The 26750-nt window shown below is 48.8% G+C and overlaps 1 protein-coding gene and 1 long non-coding RNA gene across 18 annotated transcripts in view; one reads left to right on the top strand and one right to left on the bottom strand.

The window, feature by feature from the left end:
* Positions 1 to 25064, bottom strand: part of UBAP2L (ubiquitin associated protein 2 like) — a 47670-nt gene extending 22606 nt beyond the window's left edge. For 6 of the 17 annotated variants that reach the window (XM_081891353.1, XM_081891356.1, XM_081891354.1 and 3 more), the window contains exons 1-13: positions 24945 to 25064; positions 16071 to 16194; positions 14672 to 14749; positions 14308 to 14418; positions 12980 to 13148; positions 11908 to 12003; positions 10729 to 10774; positions 10422 to 10534; positions 8130 to 8204; positions 5658 to 5710; positions 5470 to 5555; positions 2880 to 3051; positions 2484 to 2721 (exon numbers count right to left, since the gene is read on the bottom strand). In XM_081891353.1, the coding sequence (XP_081747479.1) occupies positions 2484 to 2721; positions 2880 to 3051; positions 5470 to 5555; positions 5658 to 5710; positions 8130 to 8204; positions 10422 to 10534; positions 10729 to 10774; positions 11908 to 12003; positions 12980 to 13148; positions 14308 to 14418; positions 14672 to 14749; positions 16071 to 16154 (1321 nt within the window). In that variant the 5' untranslated portion in view covers positions 16155 to 16194; positions 24945 to 25064. Of the gene's footprint in view, positions 1 to 2483; positions 2722 to 2879; positions 3052 to 5469; positions 5711 to 8129; positions 8205 to 10421; positions 10535 to 10728; positions 10775 to 11907; positions 12004 to 12979; positions 13149 to 14307; positions 14419 to 14671; positions 14750 to 16070; positions 16195 to 24462; positions 24599 to 24749; positions 24875 to 24944 lie in introns of those variants that run through there. The other 11 variants (XM_081891345.1, XM_081891346.1, XM_081891347.1 and 8 more) reach the window with 5 other exon arrangements.
* Positions 6280 to 7662, top strand: LOC309358828. The gene is made up of 2 exons (XR_014163648.1): positions 6280 to 6407; positions 6486 to 7662. It is a non-coding gene; the product is annotated as an uncharacterized lncRNA (long non-coding RNA).
* Positions 25065 to 26750: the final 1686 nt, after the last annotated feature.

Below are 26750 nucleotides of genomic sequence, written 5' to 3'. Positions count from 1 at the left end.
TTGTTTTTATTCAAAAAAAATGGCTTTTTAAAAAAAAAACTAATTTCATAGCATACTTTAGCAGGCATTTCAAGGTAGTTTTTATGGTGAATTTTAACTGATCTTATACTCGGTATGGTTTTACTTTTCAATGTTTACATACACCCATTAGAAATTCTGAACTATTATGTAATTGTACAGATACCCGAAATGTTACAGAATCTATTGCTAACCGAAAAAATGTCTATGGGCTGTTTGCTGTATGCAACACTAATCCAGACCCACTGCATAATAATGGAGATATTGGTGTGCTATTGGCCCCTTCTGCGTATGATTTTAGTTGGCTGCAATCCTAGGTTTGTTGGGAAGTGTGCAAATACTCAATTTTTCACAATGTTTTTATTTTCAAGGTACAGAAGCTAAATTTTGAGAAAACAATTGTTACAACAGTAAGCGACAAATAATTTGTCCTGATGAAATTACAATTTTTTTCCATGCCAGGTATAAAGTTTCATTTGATAGTCTAAGAGATCACACTGCATTTTCCCCGTGAGTACTAGGTAGATTCCTGCCACAGTCTGAACAATTTATGTATTCAAAAAACATTTGCTATCTGTTATAAAAGAAAAGTGGATTGCGTTTGCCCTTTGTCGCTCTCACCTGGCATGTTAGTTTCTCAGCCAATGCTGACTCTGTCAAGCCAAGAATCAATATTCAACCCAACACCTGGCTATCTCCATATGGGCCGCAGTCAACAGAAAGGCTAAGAGGTTATTCTTTAGGATAATCATGAGCAGATGGGATCCTAAGCCCAAGTAGTGCTAGCGCAGGGGACATTTCAATTGTTTTGTCGTAGCGCTTCCTCAATTTACACTAGAATATGGCAATCTATTGTACACAAAAGTGCCATGGGCAATGGGACCTAGATGTGCAAATACAAAATGAAAAATGGAATGACTTTCTGGTCTGGGAGACCGTTGAAATCAGTTTCTGCAAAAATATTCATATTTGAGAAATGCTCATTTACACAGAAAAAAGCCTCCTTAAACGCAGTGTATTTGGTAGAGGAACTAGATCAGTTTAGTGATAAGCAGTAGGGCTAACATGCTTCTATTCAGATTACTTAAAATGAACCAATTATTGCTTAGGACAAAAAACTTAGCACTCATAATTCTTAAAAAATATATTTTTAATCTTTTTTTTTTTAATTCCACCCTGGCCTCTTAAGGTCAGTTCAAAGGCTCTGACCAACCGTACCACCAGAGGTGCAGGGCAAGAGTGGTTAAGAGGGCCAGACTAGGACCTGGGAAAAATGAGGGTTCAAATCCCCGCTCAACCATTACACTTGCTGGCTGGGACCTTGGGCCAGTCACTGCCTCTCGGCCTCACCAACCCCACAGAGTTGTTGCGGGGATTAAATGGGGGACGGGGGGGAACGACAGCGTGCAGCGCCTTGGAGGTAAAAGAAAGGTGGGATATAAATGCGAAATATATAAGTGTTCTTCACAGGTTCAATTCTGGCTGCTGGAGTGGACAGATACGGAGTTAGGTACACAATGGTACCCTGAACATAATACGTTCCGGGAGTCTGTTCAACTCCCAAAACCGTTCGAAAACAAAGGTGAGGATTCCGATTGGCTGCAGGAGCTTCCTGAACTCAAACGGAAGCTGCGTCAGACGTTCGGCTTCTGAGAAACGTCCGCAAACCGGAACACTTACTTCCGGGTTTGCGGTGTTCGGGACCTGATTTGTTTGACAACTAAGCCGTTCAAGAACCAAGGTACCACTGAAGAAGAAGAAGAAGAAGAAGAAGAAGAAGAAGAAGAAGAAGAAGAAGAAGAAGAATAGTAGTAGTAGTAGTAGTATTAGTAGTAGTTTGGATTTGATATCCCGCTTTATCACTACCCGAAGGAGTCTCAAAGCGGTTAACATTCTCCTTTCCCTTCCTCCCCCACAACAAACACTCTGTGAGGTGAGTGGGGCTGAGAGACTTCAGAGAAGTGTGACTGGCCCAAGGTCACCCAGCAGCTGCATGTGGAGAAGCGGAGACGCAAACCCGGTTCCCCAGATTATGAGACTACCGCTCTTAACCACTACACCACACTGGCACTGTACTAAGAAGTTATTACCGTATTTTTCGCTCTATAAGACGCACCAGACCACGAGACGCACCTAGTTTTCAGAGGAAAACAAGAAAAAAAATATTCTGAATCTCAGAAGCAAGAACAGCACAGCGAAAGCAGTGATCGCTCTTGCTTCTGGGATAGCTGCAGCCTGCATTCGCTCCATAAGACGTGCACACATTTCCCCTTACGTTTTAGGAGGGAAAAAGTGAGTCTTATAGAGCAAAAAATACGGTAACTCAACCAAAGATCCTCAAACAGATTCAGAATTTGGGGGCATTCGGTGTAGCCCTGCCAGGGCTGTAACAGTGAACTACGCATTCCAACACCCTCCCCATTCACAAGACCCCTCCAGCCTCCAGCTGCCCCCTTCCACCTTACCGTACTGCACAAGAGACGAGGAGTGGCTCGTGGTGCCGCTGTCCCAGGACGTGCCCGCGCTGCTGCTCCCGGATGGCTGAGGATGCTGAGCTGCCAGCTGAGCCAACGCCTGGGCCGTCTTGAACTGCTCCAGGAACTGCGAGCCGGTGGTGGTGGTGGCAGCGGAGGCGGAGACTGCGGTGCCTCCGCCGCTTTTGGCCTCGCCGACGTCGCTGAACCCCTTTCCCAGCATGCCGACCTGAAACGGCAGGAAGGGAAGGCCAGCTGAAGCAGGCGGATGGAGGCTTTGGCTGGGCGAAACAACACAGCAGCCCCAGATGGGGACCAGGAGGCTGAACTCTTCTAAATACAACACGTGCACGACCGCAGGGTTCAGAGGCTTGTCCTTTTCCTTACCATGCCGTGGTGCGGGAAGGTGTTCCCCGAACTGGGCTGGGATATAGGAGCCTGCTTGGAATTGCTGAACACCAGCGGCTGGCTGAGGGCAGGTGCCTGCGAGGAATCCAGGTTGGGCGACTCGTTCTCCAGAGAAGAAGGGGTCTTGCCTAGCAGCACAGCAAGGTCGATTCTAGAAAGGAGGCAAAAGCGTCACCGTGAGCGAGGGGTTGGGTGAGTGGCCTGGCCGGCCCACCACTGCTCCTGCACCAAATGGGATGCCCCATGCCATGGCTAAAGCTAACAAAATGAATTTCAATAGGATCAAATGTCAGGTTCTGCACTTAGGGCAGGAGGAACCAGCTGCATGAATGTTAAGATGGGGGACACACCTGGGTTTCCAGTAGTACATGTGAAAAGGGTTTAGGGGTCTTAATAGACCACAAACTGAGCATGAGTTAACAGCTGCAAAATAAGCCAATGCTATTCTGGGGTGCATCAACAAAAGCACAGTGGTACCTCTGGTTGCGAATGGGATCCGTTCCGGAGGCCCGTTTGCAACATGAAAAGAACACAACCCGCAGCAGTGCGTCTGTGCATGCGCAGATTGCGACTCGCCGCTTCTGCGCATGCATGTGATGTCATTTTGCGCATCTACGCAAGTGGCAAAACCCAGAAGTAACCCTTTCTGGTACTTCCGGGTCGCCACGGGACGTAACCTGAAAGAACGTAACATGAAGCGGACGTAACATGAGGTTTGACTGTATAGTGTGCAAATCCAGGAGGGTAATAGCACTGCTCTATTCTGCCCTGGTCAGACCACACCTGGGGTTCTGTGTTCACAGTTTAAGAAGGATGCTGACATGCTGGAACGTCTGCAGAGGAGGGCCTGGAAACCAAGCCTTATGAGGAACAGTTGAAGGAACTGGGTATGTTTAGCCTCAGAAAAGAGGAGACTGAGAGGAGATGTGAAAGTTATCTCTTTAAATAGCTCAAGGGCTGTCACATGCAGGATGGATCAACCTTGTTTTCTCCTGCTCCGGAGGGTATGACCCGAAGCAATGGATTCAAGCTGCAAGAAAGGGGATTCCAACTAAACATCAGGAAGAACTTTCTGACGGTATGAACTGATTGAAAGTGGAATGGGCTCTCTCTCTCTTGGGAAGTGGCGGAGTCTCCTTCCTTGGAGGTTTTTAGCAGAATTTGGATGGCCACCTGTCACGTATGATCTAGCTGAGATCCCTGCATTGAAAGGGGTTGGACTAGATGACCCTAAAGGTCCCTCCCAACTCTACAATTCTATGTGATCTGCTTGTGCACAGAATTACTGTCCAGTATAGAATCAGGCAGGGTTGGCAGAGGATCTTGGGCATTCCAGCAGGCTGCTGAGGTGGCTGAATGCATCTGATGCCGCCTGTGCCAACATGACACCCTCCAGATGTTTTGGACTACATTTCCCAGCAGCCCGTGCTAACCCAGCCATTGGCAGAGCTGCTTTAGTCTCTGATCTGGCATCCACGGTGAAATTGCTCGTGTTCAGTTTATGCTACAGTATGGTCTTGGGAAGCAAACACACACAGAAACCAGGGCACAAAAGACCTTACACCTCAGGGAGAAAGTTTGTGGGTTTTGTGTTGGGTTTGGGGTTTTTTTTGTGCTTTTTCAGGCAAAGGGAAGCCCCTTTTGGGGGCCACACATAGAGCTTGGGCAGGGCCAGAGGCGAATGTGGACAGAGCAAGGAATGTGATTTTTTCATCTGTGCAGCAGCCTAGTTTGTACACATGCACCCCTCTCTCTATCCTCCATCCTGGGAAGCAAAAACAGCTTTATCAGAGCTCAAGGACACATTCCAGCAAGACAAAAAACTCCCAAGAAGAGCGCAAAAGAGGACTGTTGGTGAGGAATGTGCCTCTAGATCTTGCGCAATCTGGGGTGGGGGGTGGAAGAGTCCCAAGGGCCAGATGGAGAGGACTCAAGAACTGCATTGGTAGGAGCCAGAGGAACAACTGGTAGGAGTCAGCTTGGGGGACGGGAGCAAGAAAACCCAGAACAGTATATGGGGCAGTGAGAGAAGCAGTAAGATTGTTCTATCTGGCAAGCAGAACTGCTTCCGTTGATGGAAAGATTGTAATAACACGCCTCTGAATTCTTCCCAGGGTGGCCTGACACAGCCCTGCCTGACCTCTGGTCATACAGTGGTACCTCGGGTTACATACACTTCAGGTTAGAGACTCCACTAACCCAGAAATAGTACCTCGGGTTAAGAACTTTGCTTCAGGATGAGAACAGAAATTGTGCTCTGGCGGCATGGCAGCAGCAGGAGGCCCCATTAGCTAAAGTGGTGCTTCAGGTTACGAATACTTTCAGGTTAAGTACGGACCCTCTGGAACGAATTAAGTACTTAACCTGAGGTACCACTGTACTGGCCAGGGCTGAAGTGCGTTGGAGAGTCCAGCAACATCTGGAGGACTACAGGCCTGTCTGCCACATTCTGGATAGGGCAATGGTTGTTTGCTTTCTTCCCCTGCTCTCTCTCCCCCAGCCCCGCCGCCAAAAAGAAACTCATTTCTAAACTGAAACCCAGCTACTGTGGCAGGCGCAAATGGACCACCTCTGTCCAGCCGTGATGGTCACATTTTCCGCAGGCAGAGGCACAGAGGAGACGTTGGAGGCAGTGAAGATCTTGGTCTCTGAAAGCTGGGGAAGGAAATGAGAGGCAGGAAAGTTAGGGTGATCCCAAGTTAGAAAGGCAAAGCGCATACAGAAAGGGAAGCGACGAAAGGGCTGGGGTGTACCTACATCTTCATTCCAGTCCTCGGTCCCCCATTCCTCCGTCGCCGTCCTCCACGCACCTGGCAAAGAACAAAGCAGAGAGGGGGTTTGGTACAGGCGGATACTGGGTGCTTCCCGGGAAAAGGGGGTGATTTTCAAGAAGCATTGCAAGCAGCTAAGCAGGTTGGTGACCCTCGCCCAGACAAGACACAAGCTTGGGGTGGGGGGAGGGGGGGAAGGAAAAATATGGGCACACCACGCAAGCTCCCCCACCCACTGAACCCCAAAGCAAAGAGGCTGGACCCTGGAATCACTGTGGGGAAAAGAGATGTCTTCCTTGACCTAGTCCTGAAACTCTCTTCCCTTAGGAACAAATGGTGATGGACAGCCCTACTGATATTCTACATGCCCCCTGCCCAGTTCCACTGCTCTCTTGCAATCAAACATGGCATCTCTCGACCCTGCCCATTCCTCCTCCTGCCACTGCCCCTCCCCAAAGTCCTGCAAAAGCCCAATTTTCCCAGAAGATCGCAGCCACCAGGTTAGGATCCGTGCAAAACGGTCAAGTCAAGGGAAGGTTTCGTTTGTGCATACATGTATGTTCGCGCAGATTTATTTATTCAGGCAATTTATAAACTGCTTAAACAGTCTCTAAGCAGCGTATAAATAACTCAATGCTACATGATACTCATGTATCCTGCAAGAGACTCGCTCACATGTCTCCCCCCTGCAAAAATTTGCTTTCAGCCCTATGAAGGCGAAGGCGGATCTTTTACCGTCTCAAAGAGGAAGGTTGGGTAAATGGTTTAAAAAAGCTGAATCAAGCCAAGATACATTTCTTTCCCATGTTTTAAGGTTACTAAATAAAAAAGCCCCCCCCCCGCCATGCTGCTGTTCAGGTCAGTTGCCTGTTCCTTGAAATCTTCATTTATTGACTATGGGCATTTAAAAACATGCATACACTCTGCTGGCTCCTGAAGGTGTGTTTTGTTTTTTCAAAAACCCACATAGCGCCATTAGCCAAAAGTGCAAGGGAAAAGATATGAAGACTTGAAACTGGGGGGAAAAGAAAACTCTGCAAGGCACTACAGCTGGGAGTTGGACCAGGGAACTTGAAGCACACCCACCCACACCCACCCCAGCCACGCTTCTCAGGCATTTAGTCGAGAGACCTTGGAGCAGTCCCACACTTTCTCTCTCTCAGTCTAATCCAGGTGCGTAACCCCCAGGGCCTCCCAACTCCCATCAGCTCCAGCCAGCAAGGCCAAGTGCCAGAGATGATGCAAGCTGGGAGTCCTGCCACTCACATCCCCCCACCTCCCCAATCTGCTCTGGGGTTTCTTCCAATTCCCCCCCCCCAAAAAAAGTAGAACAAGGTGGCGTGCCAGGAGAAATTCCGCTGGGCCAGCTTGAGCGGTTTTACTCACACAAGACCTTCGCTAGATTCAACACCCTGTCAGCATTCGCCAAATCTGCAGAAGTCTGCACATACTTGGTCCCTGGATGGCTAGCAAACCTGACTTGTGTAGCAGGACTGCCTCCCCTTCGTAGTCCATTTCCCCCCCACTCTGCACCCGCAAGTCAGGCTATCAGTGAGTTTTTTAGAAGCTGCAGAAGGGGATTAACTCAGGATCTCTTCATGGTCAAGTGATCCCTAACCTGTCTTCAGTGATCCCAAGTCTGCACTCTTGCTTAAGAACATAAGAAATGGCCTCACAGCATCAGACCAAGGCCTTGCCCAACTTTCTCTGCAAGAAATCTCAGCCGCCTGCCAGCAACTGGCCAGCGATCCACCAGGAGATTGTAAGAACCCACCAGTGTTAAGTACCCACTAGTTGGAACTGCAAACGAACCACCTGTAGATCTTGAGGAAGGCGTTGCAGCAGAAATTGCCTCATCATTGACTCCTCAGAAGGCCAATTAGATGGAGTGTTTAGAGGCAGTGTATCTGTGGATGCCAGATACTGGGGGACTGTCACCTTCAGTCCCACTTGTGAGAGCTCAACAGAGGCACCTAGCTGGTTCCCGCCCCCCCCAAAACCCAGAAATATAGATGGACTCCTTGGTCTGAACTGACAAGGCCATTCTGAGCTTATGTCCCAAGGATACTTGGCCTTCGAATCAAGATGCAAGAGCTTTAAAGTGCCAGGAGAGAGGAACCACAACAGGGCAGTCACAGCCGGTGGAGGGTGCAATCAAAACAGCCAGGAAAGCAAACTCATCTTCCCAACCCCACCAAACACAGAAAAACACACACATGGAAGCCCAAACCCCACCTCCCCTTAAAAACACAGAGGTGTGGGGAAGGCAGGGTGGGGTGGGGTGTCGGTGTTAGTAAAAGCACAGGCAAGAACGTACACATATTCATTAAATGAAACCAAACGAAGATGGAAAGAGATGGAGGACGGCAGGGGTTGTGGAGTGGGAGGAACGAGACAATGACATATCCACAGATATATTCCAACTTATAAAGAAAGAGATCCCGGGCAATTAGTGCACCTGGATTTCTCGTACCAGGAGCAGTGTCAAATTTTCGGGGATAATTTGACCCCTCACCCCTAATGTAATCAACTCCTGAAAAGAAACAGAAGAAAAAGAAAAAGAAAAAAAAGAACGGGGTAAAAACAGTGAAAACGGTTTTGTATTCTAACGAGAAAAGCGAGGCGATTCTGCCGCTGCCGCCACCCGCTTCTCCACCCCAAGACTACTCTGCCGCCCACCATACCTGTGGATATTGTTAAAATTAAAAATATATACTTAATACTACAAACTAATCATGGGAGTATGAAATGAGGAGTGCGTTCTGTAGACACTGTGGACAAGTAAACCCTCCTTGGGGGCCAATGAAAAGGGTCGTTCCCTTCCAGCGACAACTTTTAACAGTCCCCCTTTCTTAGCTCAGGACACACAAAGAACGGCGGGATCTACTTCCAAGAGAAAAGTTAAAGCCACTGCAGTTCTCTCCCCGCTTCTACATTTCTACTGCACACCCAGGTAAGGGAACCTTCCCTCAAAAACCTCAAGTGGTCTTTTTGCCCAAGCAGAAAGACATTGTTGTCTTCCTCTACGGAGGAAGGCCAGAGCTCAGAGGCAAGGTTCCAGGTTCAATCCCCAAGGGCATTTCCAGGTAGGACTGGCAGAATGGCCTCCCCTCTGCCTGAAACCCGGGGGGGGGGGGTTGCCTGCCGGTCAGTGTAGACAGTACTGAGCTAGATGGACCAGGATTTCCAAAACTTGGGTCTCCCTACTGTTTTTGAGCTACAATTCCCATAATCCCTGACCACTGATCCTGCTAGCTAGGGATGATGGGAGTCCAAAAACAGCTGGAGACCCAAGTTTGGGAAGCTCTGGTCTAAGCCATTGCAAGGCAGCTTCCTGCATTCAACACTTTAGTTCCCTGAAGTTATGCTGTTGCTGAAAGAGATGAAAAGCGTGTGCAATGGAGCGGTGGGTGGAGATTATTTCTCTTCCCTCTCAAAAGCTTTGGGAACCCTTCATTAAAATCATAGGCAGGCGGACCCAACTCACCCCTGCCCAGTGGAGGTTAACCACCACATTCTAAAGACCAGGGGTAGCTGATGGGATGCACTCAGATGATGCTGGGACTCCCAGCTCCCATCAGCCCCGGCCAGTGCGGCCAAAGCTCAGGGAAGATGGGAGTTGGGAGTCCAGCGGCTTACAGGGTGCCACAGGCTCTCCAACCCTGCACTAGGACTAGCCAGGGAGACCCTCAAACTCCAATGCAACTTTCCCCACAGGTTTCGCAATCGAAAATACGAAAACGGATCAGAAGCACTTAACGTGGATTGTAACCGCGACCCAAAGCAGTTTTAAACTGAAATAAAACCAGCCATTTTTTTTACAGCATCAAGCACAAGTAAAATGGCTGGGTTTAAGGGCATAATGGGGCAAGTGGATAGCCATTAAGTGGCTCTAAAGGTAAAGGTAAGGGTAAAGGTACCCCTGACCATTAGGTCCAGTCGTGGCCAACTCTGGGGTTGTGGCGCTCATCTCACTTTATTGGCCGAGGGAGCCGGCGTACAGCTTCCCGGTCATGTGGCCAGCATGACTAAGCCGCTTCTGGTGAACCAGAGCAGCGCATGGAAATGCCGTTTACCTTCCCGCCGGAGTGGTACCTATTTATCTACTTGCACTTTGAGGTGCTTTTGAACTGCTAGGTGGGCAGGAGCAGGGACCGAGCAACGGGAGCTCGCCCCGTCGCGGGGATTCAAACTGCCGACCTTCTGATCGGCAAGTCCTAGGCTCTGTGGTTTAACCCACAGTGCCACCCGCGTCCCTATGATTAAGTGGCTCTAGGTGGCAGAATTGGCTGACTTCAATCACACAGGGGCATGGCTGGTCATCGCTCAGCGGCAGGGCAGGTGCTGGGAATGGTGGTTCTCTCCCCCCACCCACAGTCTCCATTTAAAACAGTGTTTTTTCAAACTTGGGTTGTTGGGCTACAGTCCCCACCATCCCTGACCACTGGTCCTGCTAGCTAGGGATGATGGGAGTTGGGTTCCCAGCTGTTGTTGGACTACAGGTTTGGGCAGTGTTGACATAAAGGGATCTCTGGGGAAGATGTCTACCTGTAACACCCGGAGTGCTGTTGCCAACCAGCCTAGGCAATACTGGGATGGCTGGACCAACAGGCTGACTTGATAAAATGCAACCCTTTATGTTGAAGAAAGGCAAGCTGTATTGAAGGGGACCCACTTGCTGGCCTTTTTACTAACAGGAGCTGAACTCTGGCCCCAAACTGCGGCAGCACAATGCGCCCAGGTCACTTACTCGTGCCGTCGTCCGGCTCAAAGCTCCCGGTGTTGTTCCATGTATTGCTGTTACTGTTCCCGTAGCCTTCTTCCGTGCTCGTGGGCTCGGCGTAGTCCGCGGGGTTGAAAGTTCTGGAAGGCAGGGTGGGTGAGGAAAGGGGAATTTGAGCGTACATCTCAAGGGCACGTCTGTCCTGCTTTGACCCTTTAGTCTCTTCCCTCCCCCTATCCAGGCCACAGGTGAGTGTCATCTGGTCACAGATAAACTCCCTTCCTCTGCCCATCCCGCCCAAGATTAGAGTTAAGACAAAGGCTGCAAAGCTTACCCCATGCCTTGGGCTGAAAACCTTCCTCCCCGCCTTCCAGATCCACCTGCAACAACAAAAAAACAGGCAGCTTTAAACCTTACTGGACCCAGGATACACCTCCAGGTAAACTAAACCAGATTTTAAAAAGTCTTCTATCTTCACCCACCTCTTATTTTCCCCACCAATTTCACTCCTTTGAACCAAGGATGGGACTACAACTCCCATCATGCATCGCTGATGTCGGTTGGGGATGATATAAGTCAGCCCCCCCAACAACTTTGGGGGGCAGAGACAGAGGGCCCCCAGCCTTGCTTTAAAGCAAAACACAAATGAGCCTACTGATACAACCACCCACCTTGTAGGTACCCAATTGAGACTGAGAGCTGGACTAGTGCCAGAGTTCAAGTCCACAATGAAGGTGGGAGAACGTGGGATATTCTAGATGTGGAGAACCTGCGACCCTCCAGTTATTGGGCTCCCAACTCTGACCATCTGCAGCAGGCATTGCTGAGGGCCAGGGTTGAGGGGCACTGTGGCCCCCAGAAGGTTCCCTATGTGGGAATGAAACTTCAACTTCCCCTGCCTGGTTTCAGGTGCACTCACATTAGGAATCGAACACCTTGTTTGTTTGATCACCACAGGCGGTCAGTCAGCTAACACAGACGCAGGACCGAATTTGCTGATGATGCCAAGACTTGCTATAGCATACGCTGTCCCCCCTTTATGGCTATGAGGGAGCCAGAAAGGGTCTACTGGTATGCAGCCCACCGTACGGCAGGAGGGATGGATTCAAAGGCCCTTTAAATCAGGATTTATTTATTCTTTGTCTGTCCTGAGTCTTGCGACGTTCGTTTGATGAGCCTGAATTCTAGTGCTAAGAGAGGAAAACCTCTCTAGATCAACTTCCTCCTCACCATTCTTAATTCGATACACCACTCAATCACCTGTTTTTATGGTCTTACAAAAAGTGCATCTGATCCATCCTGTTCTCAAACGGACAAGCTAAGTAAGGGAAGCCTGAAAGTCTCACTTTCCACACTTGATTCCCAGAAACTGGTTATCAAGAGATACCCTGCCTCCGACAGTATGGGGAGAAAACAGCCACTGTGCCAAGTAGCCACTGGCAGCAGTATCCTCCATGGTAATTTCCAGTCCTCTTTGTAAAAGCTATCCAGGCTGCTGAGCCGCCTCTCTCACCTCTGCCTCGCCCGCGGCCTCGTCGCCCTCTCTCTGTGCCTCTTCCAGTGGGTCCGGCTGTCTTGCCACTGTCCAGTCCATTCTCCTGGCCCCGAACTGGAAGACACAAAACCACACTAGTAAGTTTCCAGTGTGTTGAGTGCATGGGGGGGGGGCGGGGGCACCAGGCTTGAGTGTGAGCTGCAGAGAAGCTGGCAGAAGCTGGCTTTGCCAAGGGTTTGCCCTGCCCACCAGGTGCCCTCTCTCGGAAGTTCAACCTCTTGCCAGGGGAGAAGTGGGCGGTGACAATCCACACATGACCCCCTTCCCAGTGGCGTAGCGTGGGTTGTCAGCACCCAGGGCAAGGCAAGTAATTTGCGCCCCCTAACCCGTGGATTTGCGCCCCCTAACCCTAACCCCCAGATGTTGCGCCCAGCCCCCCCTGCACCCCCCACGCTACGCCACTGCCCCTTCCTCTACTACAGGAGAAGCAACCCACGCCACTCCGCTCCAGTTTTCCCAGCCCTGCCCTGCAATATGCTCGTGTCTAAATTTTACAGACTCAGCGTCCTCAATTTCCCTTGAGGGTCTTTAGAACGAACCATCTGCTTTTAAAGGAATGGAGATACGTGGTCTTCAGATGAAAATAAAATACAACCCATAGGTTGCAAAACAGATGTTGTAAAGGGGGTTGGGTGGTCTTTTTTGTTTTAAAGAAGATGCAAACACCCAAACGAAACACATCTTCACAGTCGGCTTGTGAAACGGCATTTGTATAAAACAGGTCTCCATTTTAAAAAACAAAAAACCCTAAGGATCCCGATTACCCAAAACACCTGGATATTTGAAACATTTTGTTGACTCCCAAGCAGAGCTAACTATTAAAAAATAAAGGAAGTGTGGAGCAGGAATTCAAAATGTGACTTATTTTTCCAGCTCCGTGCACGGCAATGCCAGGTATGACAGGGAAGCCATAACTGCCCCCACGCTGCACACCTCTGGCCGTGAGGTTTTAATCATCTGCTACCTTTCCTCTCGTCTCATTGCCCCACCCCACACCGGCAGCTATTCCGCACAAAGTTGTGACTCTTACACTCTCTTCCGCGGCTCGTCCCTCGGCCCCTTCTTGGCAATCCACCTCGTCGCCGGCTGAAGTCCCGCTCCCTCTCTCGGTTCTCTTTGCTTTCTTCGCTGGGTTCCGTCTGCCCGCTGTCTTTCTGTCCTGAAACCCCCTTCTTCTTCCCAACCATCTCCCAGGAGTGCTGCGAAGGGAGAGGCAAGATTTATTCCCACTCTCCATGCACGTAACACACATTCAATTTCACAGATGCATGCAAGAAACATTCTACAGGTTTCATTGAAGACAGCAGAATATTTTGACAACTAGAAGCAGTATGCAGAGGAGGCCATGAATGTCAGGAGAGGAGAACTGCAAGATCTGGGTCTGGGCCGATGAACAGGTGAGTCATCCTTAGTCTTCTCAGGTTGGGGGTAGGAAACCTGTTTCTTCCCAAGGGCCGCATTTCCGCCTGGGGAACCTTCCAAGGGCCACATGCCAGCAGTGAGGCAAAAGTGGGTGTGCAATAAATGTACAAACACATCCCTCTCTGTCACCCATACAGATGGGAGGCATTATCAGAGCTCAAGGACACATTCCAGCCACCCACAAATGCTTGGGAAACCAAGCAGGGCTAGGGAGCAGTGTGGTCAGGGAAGTGTTCCAAGGGATAAGCCATGGGTAAGGAAACTAAGGCCCGGGGGCCGGATCCAGCCCAATCGCCTTCTAAATCTGGCCCGCAGACGGTCCGGGAATCAGTGTGTGTTTACATAAGTAAAATGTGTGCTTTTATTTAAAATGCATCTCTGGGTTATTTGTGGGGGATAGGAATTCGTTGACCCCCCCAAAAAAAATATTCCAGCCCCCCACAAGGTCTGAGGGACAGTGGACTGACCCCCTGCTGAAAGTTTGCTGACTCCTGGGCTAAGCTGAGAGGCCTGGAGTGAGGCATGCAGCCCCTCGGGCTGCTGTTCTCCCTCCCTGCCTTAGACCCACACTTAACTTTAATTTAAACCGCAGAATCCTACACAGATTTTAGAGTGCCCCATGACCTGACTTTTCAACATCTGCCCTCCGCAGATCTGCCTCACTCTGTCAGCTTTTCTCCTGAGTCTGTCTCTCTCTCTCCTTTCAAACTCCCATCAGCTGCAGCCAACACAGCCAGTTATGAGGGATGATGGGAATTGTAGTCTAGCACAGATAGTAGACTGTGAACTGCCTCATCTTCTGAGACATGGGGTCTATACATGGGCTGCCCTTCTCCCCTCCCCAATGCTACTCCCTTTGCCCAACAGAGAATAAAAAAGGCCTTTGCAACCCGCAACGCCACTCTGCCAACCGAGCCTTCAAAGCCACAGATTTACCGTGTCCGGGTTGCCTTCCAACAGCACGTTGATGGCTCTGTTGACGTCCCCATTGCAGTCGTGCAAGGCGATGACACACTCATCCTGGTTCTTGCCCGTGATGTCGATCAGCTGCCGAGGGAGAAGCAACAAAGGATAAGGCCACCCGTCAACTCGGCTGGGACCTGTCACCAGTCACAGGACTTCAAGCCCTTGAACCCGAGTGCCTCCCTAAAGCTATCCAAAGCAGCCATGAGTGTGTCCATCATGTTCCTTTTTCCCAAGAGAAATCAAAGTCAGCTGGTAGGGCAAGGAGTTAAAAGGCACACTCTCCTTGGAGAGTCTTCCCCTTTCCTCACGTCCTCCAGCATCCCAAAAAACTTACTTGTTTCACTTTCTCCTCAAAGTCAGCATCGTTGTGGTCGGATATCATCTGTGCAAGTCGGATTTGCTCTGCAGTGGCCTGTGGAGACAGGGGCCAGAGGTGGAAGTGTTAGAATGAAACAGGGCAGAGAGACAACAAGTTAGCCCTGTAAGTGGGGCGTCTGGCCAGGAACAGGGAAGCTGCCTGGGTAAGGAATGAGCTGGACACTGCCATTCGCTCTGCCCTCAGATCTGAATTGGGTACTTCCAAGACCAGGCAGCCACAGACATCAGCGAGGGAGGAGGGCAAAGCCACAAAGCTCCCACCATCAAGTTACGAGGGAAGTGCTGCACAAAGCCCTGCCCTACTAGCTTAGATATTAATCACCTGCTCAGCTTCCAGAGCTGACAGGGAGGAATTTTCTCATATAGACACAACTATATAACTACGTTATTTAGAACAAGAATTTGCACCCGAGCTTGCTTCTTCTCTCCCTAACCCTTGCCTTAAGATTGTAAACCCAAGGAGCAGGGACTGGTTTGTGTAAGCTGCTCTGCTTTTTGGCTAAGAAGCGGAGTAAAAATACACTGGGACTAATGCTGAGACTAATACACTGGGACCAAGACTGAGAGGTTTTAGTCCTCAGTTAAAGGTGAGGATCCAGAGTGCAGTCTAAAATATAGATGAGATGTATTTAAATTCTCTCCCATCGTGTCTTTTCTGATCTCTGTTAAACAAGGATAAAGGCTTGTTGTGGTTATCAACGTAAGAGCTCAACTCCTCTATGTTCACCTCTCATTAATCTGGTATTAATTTTCTATTTCTTATACATATCAATAGCACAACATGCTTCCATGGAATGCAGATTAATGGAAAAGCAGAGGTTCTGGAACAGAAAGGATAAGATATTGTCCCCTTTTCCAGCCTCTCTTCCCCTCTTTGTGTCACAACTGAAAAAAACCCAAACGTTTGAAAACTGTAATTAATAGGCAACTGGTTGGGCTTATCAACGGGGGAGGTTTCAAAAGCTTTTCACTGCCCAGGCAACCAGATGTTTTATCCAGATATCCCAACAGGTTCAGCGTCAGTGGCTGGGAAATTAGTCCGTTCACCTGCCACACGTATCAAGAAAGTCTGAACACTGTCTTCTCTTTAAAAAGGTAGAAGGGTCTTCCCTTCTCCTTCCGATTCTTCCTGTGTTTGCCCACAAAGCCAGAACTTTGCCTCAGCTCCTAAGCATGCAAGCTAAGAGCAGCCCGAAAGGGTGCGGAGGAGTTTTCCTTTGTCTTGTGGGAAAGACGTTAGGCCAGCGTGCTCTTAGTCACAGCGGAAAAAAGGAAAAGGTGAGGGAGCCAAGAGGACTCCTCCCCTCTCAAAGCCAACTGGTTTCCATGGACACCCTGGCCTGCTCCGCCCTCACCTGTGGCCTCTGTTTGTGCTGTGCCTGGTTCTGCGTCTGCTCCCAGCTTCCCCGGGCTCGGTTAGTGCCCACCGATGTCATCATTTACAGTATATACAAATAACAGTATTTACAAGGTAGAACTCTGTGGAGTGGAGAGAAGAAGAAAAAGGTGTTTTTTAAGGAAACGAGCAAGCAGATGGCCCAGCCACATCTTGCCAACACAACCAACTCCTGATCCCTTAAGTCAGGCATGTCCAACAGGTAGATCATGATCACTGGATGATCACTGGCTCCCCCCCAAAGAAGCTCACCAACTTTGACCCGATCATTGCCAGTTTTTAACTCTGTGAGTAGATCACAGCCTCTTGGGAGTTGGCCACCCCTGCCTTAAGCCAAGGGGTCAAGTATCTTTCTCCCAGGTCTGCCCCACGTCCCGGTACAAATTGCCTTCTTAAAACCATCAGGTTGCGAGGACTCGCATGTCCCAGGTGCAGAGTCCACTCCTCAAATCCCTCAGACACGCACCAGTTCTCAAAGGGGAGAGTTCCAAGCTTGTTCTCAGCTTTGGGTGAAAAAGCCTTTGATAAAACCCATCTCCTCAAGGAAAGTTTCCATGACCAATGGAAAGTTACAGGTTGGTGTTGCAACAAAAAAAGAAAAGAAAAAGGGAACTTGGACAAGTTGGCATCTCAGAGCAGGGCAGCGACATTCTCCAGCTGAGCTGCATCCAGCAACCCTCAGAGCTGGTAACCAGGGAGTCGTCTTCGCAAGATCAGAGGTTGAAGCAGGGTCTTTCCTCGTCCTCGGGCTCAGATTCTGGCCCCAAGACCACACCAGTTTTCAACAAGAATGAAGCCAAGCTTTATAAAGTGGCATAAATCTACGCAGCCCTGCCTAAAAACAGTGGCACAAACACTCTGGAAATTTGCAACCTGGTAGACGCATTTCACCAAGAATGCCTACAAATGCAAGGGATCAGAGACAGCATACATTTCATAAAACCCACACCTACTAAGTTTGAGAGGAGGACCACAGCTCAGAGGCACCAGCTTCAATCTCCAGGTCATGCTGGGAAAAGGCTCCCTTGCCTGAAACCCTGGAGAGCTGCTGCCTGTCAGTGTAGACAGTATGGATCTGGATGAGCTAATGACCTGACTTCCTAAGTTCGTGAGTAGGCTGTTATTCACAGTGGCCAATGCTAACCAAATCAGATACAAAGAAATCCAACTAAACGATGGGTTTGCCCCCCATGAGTTAACAAGACACTGTGGCAGTGGGGGGACAGTGTTTTTCATCAGCCTCCCCTTCCTCCTGTTTCCAAAAAAAATGCTTGGGAGAGTAAAGAGGCCCTGGTACTCCATGGGCTGAAGCACGGCCAGATTTTGTACTAGGTGATTGCAGGGGAACAGAAACAACAGAACTAAATATTGGTGTATTTTTTTCTTGCAGTACGGATGAAGGCAAGGAAACTTTTGCAGTTCAAGGGCCACATTCCCTCACAGACAACCTTCCAGGGGCCACATGTGCAGGGCCAGAGGAAGGTATGGGCAGAGCAACACATGCAACTGTTAACATTATATCAGGGAAGGGGAGACATTTTGACCCCTAGATGCTACTGAATTACAATTCCCTAACCACAGGTGTGCTGACTGGGACTGATGAGAACCGAAGTCTAACAAAAAGCGTTATACTGTAGGCGACAGTCCAGCCACACAAGAACCAAAGATTTCTACACACCGTTCTATATTCAGCTAGCCAAGAAGCATTGCCACAGTTAAATGGTACATTCCAATCAGGGAAAAACCCTTGAACAGGGTGCAGAGCAGTGGAACAGTCTTGGAAGAGTCCCAAGGGCCACATCCATGCTCCAAGATTAAGGTTTTCCATCCCTGCAGTATGCTTCCAACAGGCTATGCTTCCAACAGAGATTGCGGGAGAGCAGGAGAGAGAGAGAAGGAAACCATTTCTCTCTCACCAATCTGAGAACAACGTTCTATGGGGCCACCAGAAAGGAAAGCATGCTTGAAAAATAGGCTTTCTCCAACAACTACCTACTTTTCCTTAGGGAATTCTGGCATCTACATGCAGAATGACCACAAAAACACAGCAATTATTCCCAGGCGATGGGAGTTGTGGGCAAGCGGCTCACGTGGCTCTCGGGATCCTTAGTGGCACACACTGGGGGCACCTGAGCACAGGAGTGGCAGACAAAGTTACAAAGTGGTCTGGAACAATGGACAAAAACTCCCATTGGCAGGTCAGTGCTCCCTGTACACTCTTATCTCATGTATGAACTACAGCCACAGGCAACTGAGGACCAAGCATATGACCTGCTTGCCCCACTGAACAGTTTGTTTGCTGCTGGACACAAGACAAGCTGCAGAGCACAGACGTGCTTTGCACACACAGAAGGTTTTTGGTTCAGTCCCCAGCAAACAAGGTTTAAGGATCCCGGGTAGCAGGTAGAGCCAGCCTGACCAAACTCAGATATATAAGCTAATCGCCCAATGGCGATTAAACCTAGGTTGCGGTCACCACAATGGCATGTCTAGATTTGTTGTTGTTATTATTATTTTCATTTCTATACCATTCTAGATCCTTAAGAAAAAAGTCAAAGCAACATTTGACAACACATTAAAACATCAAATAAAACAATCCAGATTATAACAAATTCAAGCTTCAAAGAAAATATTTCCGTTCCTTTTGCAAGTGACATTTTGCTTTCCCCACATTTATTTACCTACTTAATTTATAGAGCTGCCCCGTAGCAGAAGGACTCTAGGAAGTCAGTGTAGTGTAGTGGTGTTGGACTAGTACTTTGGAGATCAGGGTTCAATCCCCACTCAGCCATGAAGCTCACTGGGTGACCTTGAGTCAGTTGCAACCTCTTAACCTACCTCACAGGGCCGTTGTAAGGATTAACTGAGGAGGGGGAGGTGAACCATGAACTCCTTGGAGAAAAGGGTGGGATATAAATGCAACAAATAAGCTCTTCTGCTTACCTGATTAAGAAAAGCTGGAGGGGCCAGCCAGATGGGAGATGTCAGTTGCTAGCCCAGCACCCAGAGACCTCCATGTGGTTGCAATTGGACCCGCACCAGTCGCAAAATGCACCTGGCGCCTGGCTAATTTCTAGCACTGAGCTTGTCTGTTAGAGGAAGTCAGGCAGCAGGAAGGAAAGGCCTTGGAGGCCTGTTGCCCTCAAATGTGGTAGACAGAAAAAAGACTCTGCTGCTACTCAGTGTGGGTTTTATGCATGGAAAAGGGAGGGTTTTGCACCACCCTGTCTTTGCCTCAAACAGTAAAATATCTTGGTAAAGACCCCTCTCTGACCAAGACCCTGGAGAGATGCTACCCTGGCAGACCCTGGCAGGGATGCCAGTCAAGAACAGACTATTCTGAGCTAAATGAACCAATGGTCTGACTCGAGATAAGGCAACTTCCCTTGCTGGGAGGAAAAGCCATAGCTCAGTGAAGTGAGGTCAGGCTGCAGTTCAACAACTGCTTTTCAGCAGTGAGCTAAGCAGCTCTGCATACAGAACACAGACTTTTAACCCTCTGTTCTGCAGGATGGCTTCAGGACAGAGTGGCTCCCCTCCAAACCCTCACAGCTTCAACAAAGTCGAAAACCTTGCTGAAGACAAAACTCTTAAGCCCAGCAGCCTGTAGTCATGATTTGTGTTAAAATAACCTGGCTTTTGTAATTCAGAGTCTGTTTTACTTGAATTTTCTTTTTTAAAAAAACAAAGATGGGAGAACATTAAGAACAATTAGCATGAACCTGTTCCGCATGCAATATGCCATAAGAGTTTTATTTTTAGACCTTTCCAAAAAGGTTGGGAACGACGTCACTGCCCAAGACCTTGGGAAGCTGCTGCCAGTCAGAGCAGCCCTGATGGATCTCAGCAAATGTCTAGCATCCATTCCAGCAGCCTACTCCACATAACCAGACAGATATGTCCCAAGACGGCCACAAAAACAGGACAGAAAAGTGAGCGCAACAGGGATCCAGAGACAGATTCCAAATTAGCCATCATGGCTAATAGGCCTCTCCCTCTTCCATCAATCTGTCTCATCCCCTTCTAAAGTTATCCAAAGCAGCAGCCTTCATCACTTTCTACTGTGCTGAATCCTACAAATTAATGCAGCTTCAATTAGTTAATGTATAATGCAGCTTCAAAATACTCAGATGACATTGAGGTAGTTCTCTTCCCCTACACTCCTTTTCGGTCCCTATAAATTACAGGGCCTTCCAAGGGAAGCACTGTGGGGCTATTTATGCTCAGGTCCTGGCCATAAACACCTCCCTGAGTTGGCATAAAAAGGAGCCTTAGTGAACTTCCTGTATTACAACGCCAGCGGCTTCCATCTCGTGGGTGGAATAAACTTCCTGTTTATATGTGTGTAGGCCTTTGAGTCAATGACAGAAATCTATAGTTGTCCATTGCTTTCATACAAGAAGTTTCATTCCCACACAAGTCTGGGGGCTTAGAGGGGTCTATTCAGGTGCCCTCAGTACCCACAGCTGGGAATTTGGAGAGAATCCAACTAGATTTCTCAGTCCCTACAGATCACTGCACCAGCAAGAATAAGAGTTAAACAGCGTAATCAAACCAGACTGGACACCGCGGAAACTCACTGATAAGCTGGATAAGATTTTGCAGAGAGAGAAAAGAAACTCAGAAAGAACACAGAAAGGTCCAGATAAGTTGTGTGCAGGGGAAAGCCTGAAAATACTGGTATAGATAGCTAAAGAAAATAAAGAGAGATGAAGGATGTGATGAGTTTCTTTAAAGGAGAACAGCCACTATTATCTGAGATCACAGTTTGGCCAGGATGAAAAGCTGTTGGTTTCAGTTCACTCAGGAAAATTAAGCATTAGAAACAATATTTATACAATACTCAAAGCCTTCAACCATCTTTAATATAATTAGTAAGATTGGTCAGTGCTAGGATTCCCGTTATTACTATTCAGTACAAATTGATAAGGCAGTGTTGCTCTCCCAATGGAAATTTATTCCTAAATATCTGACACCCCTAATATCAAAAGATAATGAAGAGCACTGCTGATGTTCAGGTCATAGCTTGAATGCTTAATCATTACACTAAGAAAAAGTTCCTCAGATGCCTCAAAGCCCTGCTTCACATCTCTTTCGTGCAGAAGACCCCAGGTTTAATCCCAGGTAGGGTCAGGAGACCCCTGTTGGAAACTACAGAGAGCCACTGCTACCCAGTGTGGAGACAATACAGAGCTAACTAATGAACTGAGTAGTTCCAAACAAGGTCTCCCAGAGCAATATGCAGTCTTTTTTTATAAGTTTGAAGGAAAGGCTGCCATGGCTCTGATAGACCCTTTAGTGATGAATACTCCCATGTCAAAGAAGAGATCTGGTCCCACAAAGCATCTTCTGGGACTCCAAGGTTCTAAGAACAAAGCAACAAGAAAGATGGTTATTCTTTGCTGGAAAGACTAGATACTGGGAAAGGAAAGTGATCCTGACAGGGTGTTTATGCTTCTGGCAACCTGAGCAGGCAAACCTCACGGCTATAGACGGAAAAACACAGGTACACAAACACGAAAGCAACTTTCCCTTTAGCAAAACTTTTTTTGTACCTAAGGGTGCAGTTTTCTGTGACTTAGCCCCACTGAAGTCAGTGAGTGTGGTTTGGAGTCATAGGACTGGACTGCACAGCAGATCACAATGCAAACACACTTTACTAAAAAGCTATACACCTTCACCCTGAAACTTGTTGTGTGTCCATAGCAGAACATACATATTTAGTTGTAAATATGATTTATTCATTAGTAGTAGTAATAACACCTAAAAAGAATCTTATCTGCTGGACTCTATTTTCTCAAGATGAAAAAGTTTAGAGTACTATTTTGGTTAGCTACAAGAACCGCCTTAGGAGAGACATAATGGCAAAAGTGTTGACTTTCGTTGTGTGATGCCTGAGCCCTTAAACTCCTAAAGCATGGATGGGGAACCTTTGGCCCTGCAGAGGTTGCTAGACTGCAGTTCCCATCATCCCTCAACCATTGGGCATGCTGAGGCTGATGGGAGCTGAAGTCCAACAACTTGTTCTAAAGAGCAAGGGAGGGAAAAGGAATATTCGCACAAATCCCAAGCCTCAGAAAGGAGAAACAAATAAAATAAGCAACAAAGCAGCCACTCACTGGTTCTGTTCCTTGTCTGTGAGACAAAAATTAACAGCAGCCTAGGTTATAGAGGGATTGCTCCAAGGATTAAACTGTTCCATCTACTGTCTCTTAAAAGCACAGAAGCTGCAAACTTAAACCCACTTACCTGGGAGCAAGCCTCACTGACCTCAAAGTAGGTATGGTTAGGATTGCAATGTATGTTATTAAGAATCCCTTTCCGAAAAGCAAGAACTTAGGTTGAAGAAGCCAGGCAGAAGAGAAGATGCTGAATAGCAAGAACAACAGAACCAAGAGTGTTTGTGCTGTACTGATGCAAGTTCTCTGGCACAAAAAGAGGGCTGTTCGAAGGATGGGAGGCAGAAGCCACGGAGCTGCAGGCAGTCAGCTTTCTCAAAGGCACCAAATCTCAACTGAAATTGCCATGTGGAAAGTGGAGGCCCTAGAAATGGTACTGGTGACTTGGAGCAGATGGCCTGGCCGGAGGGGACACTGAAGAGAGAAGAGTGACAGAGATCAACACAAACTCCCAAGGTTTGAGGAAAAATGAGTTAGCTGTCCTGCAATACAAGCAGAAACACCATTACGCAAATCCCACTGAGTGGCAGAATCCTCAGGAGAATGGCGGTAGTTAGCTTTTAAAGGCAGGACAAGAAGCAGCTCTGCAGTATTTGAAAGTCTCTTTTCGTAAACACCACACCCTTTGGATTGAAAGCTTCCGGCACCGAGGGAATCCTGGTTCTTTCAGTGCCCCCATCTGTCTGCCTGGCACCAGAGGTCTTCGCAAAGTGTCCTAGACAAAGTTGCAAGAGTAATCTGACAAGGAAGTTCAGCAGCAGTGCAACACAGGATTCAGAGATCTGGATTCGAAACACTGTTCGGTCACAATGTTCACCAAGGCCAGTTATGCTGTTTCATCCTCAAGCAAAAACAGTGAGGGTTAGATAGAAGAAGGTAACCCTCCCACATAAAGGGGAGGGCAACATCCTGAATTCTTTAAAGGAAGGGCAGTATCCAAAAATATTTTTAAAATCCAAGGGTGCAGCTAGGAGTTTAAGGAACTGTCCAGAAAATTATTTAGCATAATAAAGGGGGGAGTTTTATAGCCAGTTAACAGTTTATTCAAAAGTTAAGTACCACTTGCGTGAGGTAACTTTATAGGAAGGGATGCACTAGCAGCTCAAACTTACAAAGTAATAAGGTGCGAAGAGTCTTGCAAGATCTGGAAAAAGGCCCATCTGCATCTTGTTCTCAAAGTGGCAACTAAACACTTCTGAGAAGCCTACAAGATGGGCATCAGCACAGGAGCATTGATCCTTAGGAAACTGGTATTCAGAGGCCTTTGATAAGGGAGGACATAACAGAGCTACGATGATTTGTAGCCACAAATGAGACTCATCTTCTTAAGTTCCAGCAGCACCGGTCCTCAGGAAACCAACACTCAGAGGCCTTTGATATGGGACGAAATATATAACCCTGATGACTTGTAGCCACTGATAAGAATCATCCCCCGTAGTCCCGCTTTGTACAATGGAATTTACCTCTTCACTTGAGCGCCCAAAGGACTGCAGCTAGAAGGAGCCCAACCTAGATTCAGAGTTACTCTGAAACAGAACGCTGCTGCTGCTGCAAACTTGGCACAAGCTGTTGTTTCTCTCCCCCCACACACAACACAAAAAGAAAGAAAGAAGAAAGAGGAGACTGAGGAACTTTCTCTCCTCCCCTGACTTTTTTATTTTTAAATCGTTTCCACGTGCAGGTTTTTAAGGGCTACTTGGGGAATGTTTACAGATCTGCGGGCGGTGGGGACAGAAAAGAGAAGTCGTCTAACTCTCACAGCCACCAGCCAGATTTACCAGCTTTTTACACCTTGGCGGGGGGGGGGGGAGAAAGAAACAGAAACAAGCGGTCCAAGGGGGAAGGAACAATGGATCGGGCTTTCTAGAGAGGAAAAGAAAAGTCTCCCCCAGCTCGATCGCAGGAAGCTCCCCCCAGGCCTGGTTGTCCGGGAAGAAGGATCAGCTTGCAGTCAAGGGTGGGGTTGTGTTTGCGGTAAAGGATTTAGAGTGGTGGTTTGGGGGGGGGAGGAGAGAGTTGGAAAGAAAGACTCCTCTCTCTCTCTTTTCCCCGGTCCACGGAGCTCTCTGGAAGCGGAAACAGCCCAGAGGGCCTCAAGGTGGGGCGAGGAGGAGGAATGCTTTAAAAACAGTGATGAGAGTAAGAAGTGGGGGGAGGAAGTAGTTTACCTACCCAGAGGTTGTGGGGAAAGGATCGACCTCGAAGAAGTTTGAGCTGGGGGGGAATCGGTCCCGCCTGGTTCAGCCCGACTCAGCCCCTCCCTGGCCCAGCCTGGCGCGCTACGCAAGTCCCCGGCTTCGCTCTGGCCGACTAGGCCGCGGTGGCGCTCGGGACCGGAACTCTCCCCTCCTCACGCCCCCTTCCCCCGCCCTCGCCCCCTCCCTCCCTCGGAAGGCCCAGCAGCTCCACCGCCTCCTGGAACAATTCCTGCCGGCCGGACTTTCCCCCCTTCTACTCACCCTCCACGGAAAGCTCCTTTTCTGAAGCCCAGGGGAAAGGGGAAGAAAAAAAATCCCCTCACAAAATATAGATATACATATATATAAGTCTGTATTAAAGAAGGAATTTATTATTATTATGTGGTGGGGGGGAAAGGGGCGGGGCCGGCGCTTAAAGGGCCCGCGCGCAATTCCCGGCGCGGCCGCCAACTTTACCTGAGTCTCCACCGCCTCCTCCGCCGCCGCCGCCGCCGCCACACACACTGACAACTAACCCAACGCGGCCGCGGGGCCGCCCCTCTGCCCCCACCACGTGACGCGCGCGCGCGGGGATTGGAGGGAGGGCCGCGGCGCGGCTTCGGCCCGCGTCACGTGACGGGCGGCGGGCGAGGGAGGCCGGGCCACGCCCCCTTTTGCTGTTGTCCATCAAGAGTCCGCCCGCCCGCTCTTCGGCTTTATCCCGGCGCGCTTTCGCACTCTTACCCCGCCCCTCGCAGCCTGGCCCCGCCTTCTTAAAGGAACCACGTGACGCCTCCCTGCCAGAACTCACATGGCCAAGGATGAAAAAGGGGAGGTGGGTTTGTAGGATAGGGAGCCGTTATCGCCAGCGGCCACTTCCGGTTCCCGTTGGACACGGCGGGTTTGGTAGAACTATGGTTTACTTAAGAGTAGACCCTTGTTGAAATTCATGAGCCGAAGTTGTTTATTTATTGAATTTATTATTATACTAGTCATGTCTATTGACTCCAATGGGTCTGCTTTGAGTAGGACTAAGCACTGGGTGCAACTCAGCGTCAGACAACCCAATCAGATGGGCGGGGTACAAATAATAAAACTGTTGTTGTTGTTGTTAATAAAACTGTTGTTGCTGTAGACCTTTTTTTGAAGAGGCGGCGGAGAGAGGACTTCAACTAGGAAACCTGTGTAGCGTAGCAGTATAGTTTAGTTAACTATCTTTGTTTTTTAAAGTTTTCCTGCTTTTGTGTTTTCTTGCTAGTTTATTAACTGCACAACTAAGAAAGTTTTCTGATTAAGTGAACTTTACATATTTCTATAAAATATAAAACAATAAAAGCGATTAAACATTAAAGCATGGGTTAGGGGGGGAAGTAGCAGTACAGTGGGTTGTTGTTGTTGTTGTTGTTTAAAGGTAAAGGGACCCCTGACCATTAGGTCCAGTCGTGGCCGACTCTGGGGCTGCGGCGCTCATCTCGCTTTACTGGCCGAGGGAGCCGGTGTACAGCTTCCGGGTCATGTGGCCAGCAGGACTAAGCTGCTTCTGGCGAACCAGAGCAGCACACGGAAATGCCGTTTACCTTCCCGCCAGAGAGGTACCTATTTATCTACTTGCACTTTGACGTGCTTTCGAACTGCTAGGTTGGCAGGAGTTGTTGTAGTTTAGTGAGTCCAACTCTTTGTGACCCCCTGGACCAGAGCACGCCAGGCACTCCTGTCTTCCACTGCCTCCCGCAGTTTGGTCAAACTCATATTAGTAGCTTTGAGAACACTGTCCAACCATCTCGTCCTCCCGTCCCCTTCTCCTTGTGCCCTCCATCTTTCCCAACATCAGGGTCTTTTCCAGGGAATTTTCTCTTCTCATGAGGTGGCCAAAGTCTTGGAGCCTCAGCTTCAGGATCTGTCCTTCCTCAGGGCTGATTTCCTTCAGAATGGAGAGGTTTGATCTTCTTGCAGTCCATGGGACTCTCAAGAGTCTCCTCCAGCACCAGAATTCCCTGACCACTCACTGGCCCTGCTGGATGTGAGACTGACAACAACCAAAGGGTCACCAATTGCCCCCTCGTAAATTAGAGAATGGGCCCTGTCTCGTGCACAGATCTCCCTTTCTGTTACAAAAATCCTGTGTACCTACTGGCCCTATCCCTTTCTCTCCAAGTTGGTCCTGCACGTGGCGACGTCCCATTGGGAACCGGAAGTGTCGCTCACATTCCACTCAGTGGGTAACCCCAGCCCTTCACTCGCCCCCTGTAACCTCCCCCACTAGCCGGGCCACGTGACCCTCAC

This window comes from Podarcis melisellensis (assembly GCF_964234715.1).
Source record: "Podarcis melisellensis genome assembly, chromosome: 16".
Taxonomy (NCBI): Eukaryota; Metazoa; Chordata; class Lepidosauria; order Squamata; family Lacertidae; genus Podarcis; species Podarcis melisellensis.
Note: the sequence above shows the minus strand (reverse complement) of the source record. Positions and strands in the feature narration are given on the sequence as shown.